This window comes from Sprattus sprattus (assembly GCF_963457725.1).
Source record: "Sprattus sprattus genome assembly, chromosome: 19".
Classification (NCBI taxonomy): domain Eukaryota; kingdom Metazoa; phylum Chordata; class Actinopteri; order Clupeiformes; family Clupeidae; genus Sprattus; species Sprattus sprattus.
Window position 1 is genome coordinate 10,170,411 of NC_137917.1, and position 9,670 is coordinate 10,180,080.

Below are 9,670 nucleotides of genomic sequence, written 5' to 3' on the forward strand. Positions count from 1 at the left end.
AACAGAGCCCAATAATTCATTATGAAATATCCAGCACTCCCTGGAGAAATGGAAATCATTGTTTATCATTACATTTACTTAGACTATGTACCTACAGGTAGGAGAGAGCAAGACAGAGAGAGAGAGAGAGAGATAGGCATAACCTTCACTTTGTTAATCAGACACCCAATCATTGCTGAGGAAATTCATATGACAGAGAGATATAAAATGTGTTGCCAAAATAAGCAGCTACAGGAATATTGGTGTACAGATGGCTTGTCTCCTCCTGTGCTGTTTCCCTGGGCTTTTAGTCCAGCGGTGATCCATATACCTCCACCTCACAGAGTATAAGATAGTCTGCACGTCCAGGAATCACCACGGTAACATAGCGTCCCTCCATCCCATTACACTCAAAGGTCTTGGAAAATCCACCAGGAATAGAGGAGATTACGGCACACCTGAAATGGATATAGTTAAAAACAACTCACATTACTACTTTGATTTTTAAATTAATACAGGATCCTTGAGCATAAACGATACCATCCTGTCATTGTTTTAGTAAGTATTCCAAATAGTCTAGTCTTGTCTAGTCCTTTTTAGAGAGTAACAGATGTCATAGGGTGCAGTTATTAGAAAAATGATGCATGCCAAGGACAACAATATGAAGAACAGCATGTCAACTCAGAGCTACTTTGGTGTCAACATGGTGTTGGTGTTAGATTATAGCCAGAAATTGAGACACCAATTCTAACCTGGGGTTGTTGATGCCATTTTGGTTCAAAGAATTTCCAATTCTGATTTCAGCTCCATTCAGTCTACTGGGAGTGCCATCCTTCCTGTTGGTAATTATCACAGAGAAGACTCTATATTTTTGGAGCAAATCCACTCTCCACCAAGGGTTGGCATGAGCTTTTGTGTGAGTACAGGAACCATGGTCCCATATTCCGTCACGATTCCCATCAATGGCATTGTACGCAAATCCATTGCTATGAAGGTATGACTGAGTTGCTTTCCCTCTTAAAGCCACGTTCTCACCTGCATGGAAACAATGAAAGAAAAATGACAAATGATTAACTGAACCATGTCGTATCTGAGTGTTTTTTGGCAATTAAATTGTTTTCAACCAGGTTCCTCATCTCTCATCTACTGCTCCTATGCTTACATCACATCAGAGTATCTTAGCTTGATTTTCTTGACAGCTTTGACCATGTGCAGAAAAGTACACTATTTGTGTTAAGTGGCCCGAAGTAAAATGCCTCTTGATCTTAAACAACAAATGTACAAAGATTCATCTTCCATTTAATTTTCCGAAAAATCTGATAAAGTATGGGGATACTAAAAAATAATGTTTATATTTTTCATTCATTTTAATTGTTCTAAAGCTTTTCAGTCTTGGCAAAGACATGTGCAAAGCTGTTACAATATAGCTACATTTTTACATGCTACTATTAATGTAATAGAAACCTAAATATTGTATGTATGTTGTGAGATGTGTGCTATATTTACAAAGACACTGCTTACCAGTTGGTGCTAGATAGCCATACACCTCCACCTCACACAGTGCCAAAAGCTTGTTGTTTCCAGGCAAAAAAACATTAACATAGCGGCCCTCCACCCCTTTATCCCAGCTGAAGGTGTGGGTTCTCCCAGCTGGGATAGAGGATATAACCCCTGCCCTGAAAGTGAAGTCAAGAGTTATAGTGTTTTGTGTACACATGTCAAATATTCAGCATCATTACATGAAAACAATTACCTTGTCTGCGTTTGCCTTATCATGATTAATTACTTTGACAAACATACCCGGACAGAATATCTCTTCTTGATTTAATTAATTAATTGGTTGATTAGTTACTGAATACAGTGCACTGGCATAACATTGCAGCATGTTTCAAAATGAACATGTAGTTTGAGTCAAGAGTATGGTACATTGAACCTAAAACTTAACACTGTTGCCTCAGTGTAGCGGTTTTCTCAGAAATATTCACTTTACAAATCACCTACTGCAATACAGTGATATCAGGGGAAGGAGGTGAAAGAGGAAACCATATTCATTATCACTTCTTTTATCAGTATACGATAAGATAATAAACTCTTTTTACATTTGCAGCTGCTCATTGAAATGAACCGTAGGCCTATGCAGTAGAAATTCTGAAATAACCTTTCAGCCCAGTCACTCACAATCAGTTAACAACTGGAGAAAATGAGAATCTTACAGTGGATTGTGGTTGCCATTGTGCAGCAGGGAGCTGCCAATGTGAATCTCAGCTCCGTTGATTCCCAGAGCGCAGCAGTCTCCTCTGTTGGTGATTGCCACTGAAGTAATAGTGTACTGCCTCAGTAGATCAACCCTCCACCAGGGATTAGTCTGTGCATCAGTATGAGTGCATGATCCGTGATAAAAATCTGAGTCGCGATTTCCATCTATGGCATTTAGGGCATTACCTTCCCCTGAAAAGGGGTGTGCAATCAGGTTTGACTGGGTGGCCTTTCCATACAATGCTAAATTTCTACCTGAAAAAAAATATTATTCACATCAATATGACTTGAACAACAGCAGCATATCTTATTTTCTTTTTTTTGTTAAGGCAAAGAAGAAGAAAGGCTTGACTGTGTAACCACCCCCTTCAAAGGCACGTAGGGGAATTAAGTACATTCATTAATTAGTCAAACGCAAGACATCGTATTGCATGCCATATGGATCAATAGTGTATTTTGATACATTTAAGGCCACCTGCGGTCGATCACATGAGAAAGATTCATGGTTTGATCCTGCGATAATATTGATTATTAATTATTTTAAATGGATAATGGCTCCACCAATTGGGGAATTAGAGAAATTGGTCAGCAAGACTAACTGTACAGTATCTAAGTTTTACTTGTCCCTAATCAGTAAGACGTTTTACAGGTGATAGTTTTGAGTCAATCTATAAGTACGTATGTATGTATGTATGTAAATAAGTTCCAATGTTCCAATATGAAAAATTCACTGACGTCTCTTCTTTACCTTACATCAAGTACACATGGCTTAATCTGTGTAATCTGAGATCATGCTATAAATGCTATGAATGCTATGAATGCTATGAATGCTATGAAAGAAATTAATACAAATATATAAATAAGTATAGATAGATAAGTCTCAGATGTGAAATGCAGACATCCAGTAATAAGATGATATGTTTTACCACATGACACTCTCACCTTTCTCACCCTGCTGTACTCTATGCATTCTGTACTGTTATGTGGCATCTCACAACCAATCAAATCTATAGTTTACCTTGATAATGGGCCAGAACTGTCAGTCCAAGTAAATGAAAAAGGCAAAGAGACAAAATCACCCTCATCCTGGCTGTAAAGAAAACAAAAATGTAAGTGTGGTGCTAAATCTGATATCCGCTAACGCTCGGTTGATAAGCCAAAGCCTCTGTTTGATATTTCCTGGCATGAGCTCACTCGATTAGTTAGTAGTTATTATTGCCACAGTATGATGATAATATTACAGGGCAAATGCCAAAAATGCCAAACACTGTTCTGGTGAACCCAACAGCGAGAGCCTTTTTATTTTGCTAAAATACTTATGCATGGATTTGAGAAATTAGCTGTGGCACAATACATATTTATGGTGTCTTTAAACATTCAGAAACTATACAGAATTAATATATGCAATAATAATTGGTATAAAATAAATGTGAATATACAATGCATAATAATAGAAAAGGAATAATAAAGTTGATCAAATATGAAAAAAAAAAAAAAACACTAAAACAACCACAAACTCACCTCTCCAGTTGGCAGAATAAACGTTCAGACTCGGGAGTGCAGTCTTATATACACAACCTGCATCTTTAATTCTTCAGCATTTTTGTTTTGTTTTGTTAATACATTTCCTTGTTACTTCTCATCAGCACAAAGGCTTGACTGTGTAGCCACCCCCCTCAAAGCCATGTTCTCTAAGAGGGATTCAAATAAGGTCATGAATAAGTTCAAAGCAAGACATTGCATTGCATGCCATATCGATCAACAGTATATTTTGAAACATTCAATTATTAAGATGATAAAAGGCCATCTGCGGTAGATCACCGGGAAAAGATTCACAGATGATCGTGGGATAATATTGATTATTAAATAATTATTTTAAATGAATAATGGCTCCACCAATTGGGGAATTAGAGAAATTGGTCAGCTAGAAATTGGTCAGCTAAACTAACTGTACAGTATCTACGGAGTTTTACAGATGATAGTTTTGAGTCAAACTATAAGTATGCTTGTATATATGTATCTATGTACAGTATGTACTATGTTCTCTTCTTTACCTTATATCCATTGCACATGACTTAATCAGTGTAATCTAAGATCCTGCTATAAATCCTTGGTCAAACTGTGGTGTTGAAATGTTAGCAAAAGTCAACCCAGGTCATAAACCTGCACTCATAGAGCAGGAAGAAATACAACCATTCACCAGCACCACAAAACCCAGAAACCCACCAGGTGTCCCAGAAAAGGCCCTTGGGTCCCTTTGGTGAAAGTCCTAGATCAGGATCGGGTCCTCCAGTCCAAAGAAGGTATTGTAAGAAATTACAGTATATCCTGTGTGAGAACACGAGATTCATTGTAAAGCTGCTGCTGTGACCACGGAAAGTTGGTCAGCATAATCTCCAAAATGTCAATCTATCATGGTAACAAAGGAAAGGTCCCCACACTGGTATTGCTCATACACCTGGGGTCAGGAAGCAAACTGGATATGAGAGACTGCGACCAATTATAGAATAAGAATGGGGGTAGGCCATTTGGAACCATATCAGGCAGTGAAGCGGCTTAGCTTGATAGTTCACAAGAATTGTGCACTTTGTGGTAAAAGCGTGAAATTTGGTACACAATTTGGCATCAAAGACAGTCCCAAAAAATTTATATCGGGCCATCATAAATTTCCAATATGGCAGACGTGGGAGCCATTTTACAAGATGGCTGCCATTGACAACAACTTTAAGATTAATTTTCTGACATGTTAATTCATATTTAAGACTTTAAGCTGTGACTGCTTTAAAGTTAGTAATTGCAACAAAGTTGCATAGATAAATGATAATGAGGATCATGACATCTAATCACACTTTTTTCATGTTGCTGAATTTAGATGGTAACTCTAACATTAAGCCTACTAGAACGTTTCCTTCTGTTTTATTGTTTTATAAGGCAATAGCCTATAGGCGAAATTAGGTCTATACGTGGACATGGTAACTGTCCAAATATATGGTCTATCATGGAAAAGTCAGCAATCGCCTTCACAGTAACAAAGGGCTGAGCAGTCTAAGGCAGTTTTTTTGCACCTCCTAACACAGCCCTGGTGGCCGTGGGAGCCATAGACATCAACTTTAAGTTGAATTTTTCTGACATATGTTTATTCATATGTAAATATTGTTGATTTAATTAGTTATTTTTGCCATGTATTGGAAGTTACAACATGTAAAACAGAAATAAGTCAATCAAATGTTCAGATGGTTGTTATTTTTCAAAACGGCAACTGTGACTGCGGTTAAAAGTTAGTAATTGCAACAAAGTTGCATAGATATTTGATATAGAGGATTAACATCAAATCACACGTTTTTTATGTTGCTGAATTCAGATGGTAACTCTAACATTAAGCCTACTAGAAAGTTTCCTTCTGTTTTATAAGTCAATATAGGCGAAATTAGGTCTATACGTGAAAATATAAACTTTCCAAATATATGGTGTATCATGGAAAAGTCAGCCATCGCCCTCACAGTAACAGAGGGCTGTGCAGTCTAAGGAAGCTTTTTAACACTTGCACTTCTTTACACAGCCCTTCTTACATTTGCAGGAGACAAGTTCATAGCTGGACTGCCCTGCATCTGGTAGGCATGTCCAGAATGGTTCATAATGGGCCTCAGATGTATTTGACCAGCCCCATTTACAGGGTGAAAGTAGCTCTGGTGTAGGTACCCGCATCTGACCCCACAAATGGCCTCCCTGGTAGACTGCCTGCTTAACATGCTCCTTTAGGGCAGCCTTTGTTGGGGGGATTGACTGCACATTGTGCCGTTTTGCAAATAATTTTCTTCTAGCCTGGTCTATTTCTGTGGATGTGCTGGTTCATCATAGAGCAGGATGCTAAGCCTTTCTATTGTGGCCATTACCTCCTGTGGAATGTCATGTGGGGCTGAACATAGCTCTGACAGGGCATTTGCAAGCTCTGAAAAGACAGCCCACACAGCCCATGCTGTCTTTTTCCCAATGCCAGCGAAGCTTGATACCGTGTCACAGCCAGTAAATGCAAGAAAACACAAGTTCTGCAAGTCTGCTCAGGGGTGGGAAAGTTTGTTCATGCTTTTGCAACCAAAGAATTGGATCCTTATCTCGGGGACAAGATAACCATCTACTCTTCCTTATTCTTTGATTATAAAGAATTTTCAGGGTAATCAATCAATCAATAAACATGGGCAGTTTGTGCAGAAGTGGATCCTTATCTCAGGGAACCAGTTTTTGCTCAGCAAAGCTTGATACTGTGTCACAGCCAGTCAATGCATTAAACACAGGAAAGCACATGGCTTCTCAGGTCCAAGTCCACCTGAGATTTCATCGGCTGCTAAGTATCGAAAACTTTTTTCCAGTACCAAATGTCAACCAAAGCTCAATCGCTGGCTTTATACCTTGAGCTGCTGCCACCGCGAAAACCACTTCATAGGTATCAACAGTTTCTCTCATAATTCTCTGATGAACATTTTGTGAGGCATGAGCCACATGTAATAACATGCGGGTATGAACTTCCTCATGTGTTTATGGAGGAATTTAGGACAGATCAGCCAGGGGTGGTTTGCTGAGGAATGCTACATCATCTGTGAAAACAAGCTGTTTATCCTCCTGCACAACATCAAGCCATCTGAGCAGAGCATCTGAGAGGAAGGTGAAAAAGTCAGTCTTATTGCTGTCTTTTCTGAGAAAATGTTCAGAAAGTTTCTGATTAGAGAGTGAAAAGACGTATTTGACCAGCCCCATTTACAGGCTGAAGGTAGTCTAGATATCAGTATGAGATACCAGCATTTGACCCCACGCATGGCCTCCCTGGTAGACTGCCTGCTTAACATGCACCTTTAGGGCAGCCTTTGGGGATTGACTCCACATTGTGCCATTTCGCCAAAAATTGCCTTCTAGAATGGTCTATTTCTGTGGATGTGCTGGTTCAGTCATAGAGCAGGATGATAAACCTCTCTATTGTGGCCATTACCTCCTGTGGAATGTCATGTGGGGCTGAACATACTGTAGCTCTAACAGGGCATTTGTAAGCTCTGGAAACACACCCCAAACAGCCCATGCAGTCTTTTTCCCATGTCCAGCAAAGCTGTGACACAGCCAGTCAATGCATGAAACACAGGAAGAGCAGGAAGTTCTCCAAGTCTGCTTAGTGGTGGGAAAGTTTGTTCATGCTTTTGCAATCAAAGAATTGGATCCTTATCTTGGGGACAAGATAACCATCTTCTCTTCCTTATTATTTAATTATAAAGAATTCTCAGGGACAAGTAATCAATCAATCAATAAACAGTGTGCAGTTTTTGCAGAAGCGGATCCTTATCTCAGGGAACCAGTCCTCAGCAAAGCTTGATACTGTGTCACAGCCAGTCAATGCAGGAAACACAGGAAGAAAACATGGCTTCTAAGGTCCAAGTCCACCTGAGATTTCATCGGCTGCTAGGTATCGAAAACTTTTTCCAGTACCAAATGCCAACCAAAGCTCATCCGCTGGCTTTAGAACTTGAGCTGCTGCCACTGCCAAAACCACAACATCGGTATCTACAGTTTCTATCATAATTCTCTGGTGAACATTTTGTGAGGCATGAGCCACATGTAATAACATGCGGGTATGAACTTCCTCATGTGTGCATGGAGACATTTAGGACAGATCAGCCATGGGTGGTTTGCTAAGGAATGCTACATCATCTGTGAAAACAAGCTGCACAACATCAAGCCATCTGAGCAGAGCATCTGTGAGGAAGGTGAACAACTCAGTCTTATTGCTTTCTACTCTGAGAACATGTTCAGAAAGTTTCTGAATAGACAGTGAAAAGACTCGGGCCACACCCCTTGAATAAGGAGAGGGAGAGAGCTGTCCACAGTTTTGAAGTTGGCATTAGCACGTTGACTGTTTCCATGTCATAGGTTGTCAATGGTCCTCAATAAAAAGGGTCTCCTTTAATCTTAAGATCTACCTTCTTGACCTATTAATCTATTTTCATCTTTAAAAAAAAAGTACATATAACTGTACCCCTTCAAAAAGGCATTCAGAAAATGACGATCACGAACGAGGTAAAATAGCCTGTAATGTTTCAGTAAAGGACAACAAGTTTAAAAAGATTGAAGTCTATATTTGACAGTGCATTAGCAAAAATATAGCATTTTACATTTAGTCATTTAGCAGACGCTTGTGTCCAAAGCGACGTACAAGGGAGAGAACAGTCAAGCTAAGAGCAATAAAACCTGGTGTAACAATAAATACTTTTTTTAAGAGATAGAAAACGACATAGAAAGAAGTGAAACTTTCTGAACATGTTCTCAGAGTAGAAAGCAATAAGACCAAAAATACAGGCACTGCATTAGACCGTAAAGCCCTAAAGAGAGTGGTGAGATCAGCTGAACGAACCGTTATGAGTGCCCTACCCAACCTAGAAGACATTTATACCAAGAGATGTAAGTCAAGAGCAAGGAACATTATCAAGGATCCCAGTCACCCCAACAACTGCCTCTTCTCCATCATGCGGTCTGGGAAGCGTTACCGCTGTCTCAAGGCCAATACTGAAAGAATGCGGAAAAGTTTTTACCCCCAGGCTGTCAGGACTCTAAATGAGGATTGTGGTCGGAGCACCAGCACATAGCCTTAACACTTTGCACTTTGGACAGTTCTTTCTTTCCTTCTTCTTTTATTTATTAATTTGCACAGTTTTGGAGTCAGTGGAACAAGCATTTCACTACATTTATAGGCTACCTATATATGTATGTGACAAATAAAAATACTTTGACTTACTTTGACTAAGACTGAGTTGTTCACCTTCCTCTCAGATGCTCTGCTCAGATGGCTTGATGTTGTGCAGGAGGATAAACAGCTTGTTTTCACAGATGATGTAGCATTCCTTACTGTCACTGCTTAAGTGCAAGTTAAGCCAAGGTGCCAGTTAGGAAGGGTGGTGCTCTCTGAAGAGTTGGGTCTTCAAGAGCTTCTTGAAGGTAGAGAGGGACACCCCTGCTCTGGTAGTGCTAGGCAGTTTCTTCCACCAACGTGGATCTACAAATGAGAATAGTCTGGATTGCGGTGCTTGCACAGGCGGCAGTGCCAGACGATGCTCACTAGATGAGCGTAGCGTCCTGGGTGTTACATTTGCCCTTACAAGAGCATTTAGGTAGGTGGGAGCATAACCAGCAAGCTTTGCCCGGTGCGCGCCTTCCAATGTTATGTGGAGCGCACTGGGGCTTTCAGACAATCGGATCAGCTATTTGTGTGCTTTGGTGCACGAGCAAGGGGCAGACCTCTGTCGAAACCGAGCCTCTCCCGTTGGATAGTAGAGGCTATCTTGTTGTTGTATACAAGTTTGTCCTTGGAACCACCAGAGAGGCTGCGTTCGCACTTTTCTTGGGGGGGTCTTTTATTCCTGGGCCTTATTGAAAGGAGTCTCAGTGGAATAAATGTGTA

The 9,670-nt window shown here is 40.1% G+C and overlaps 1 protein-coding gene across 1 annotated transcript; it reads right to left on the reverse strand.

The window, feature by feature from the left end:
- Positions 1-286: 286 nt before the first annotated feature.
- On the reverse strand, positions 287-1,696 carry LOC308380168 (fucolectin-like; the record flags this gene model as incomplete). The annotated part of the gene is made up of 3 exons (XM_080857440.1): positions 287-437; positions 732-1,014; positions 1,501-1,696. 3 exons carry the CDS (start codon positions 1,694-1,696, stop codon positions 287-289), a joined length of 630 nt encoding a protein of 209 aa, XP_080713566.1.
- Positions 1,697-9,670: the final 7,974 nt, after the last annotated feature.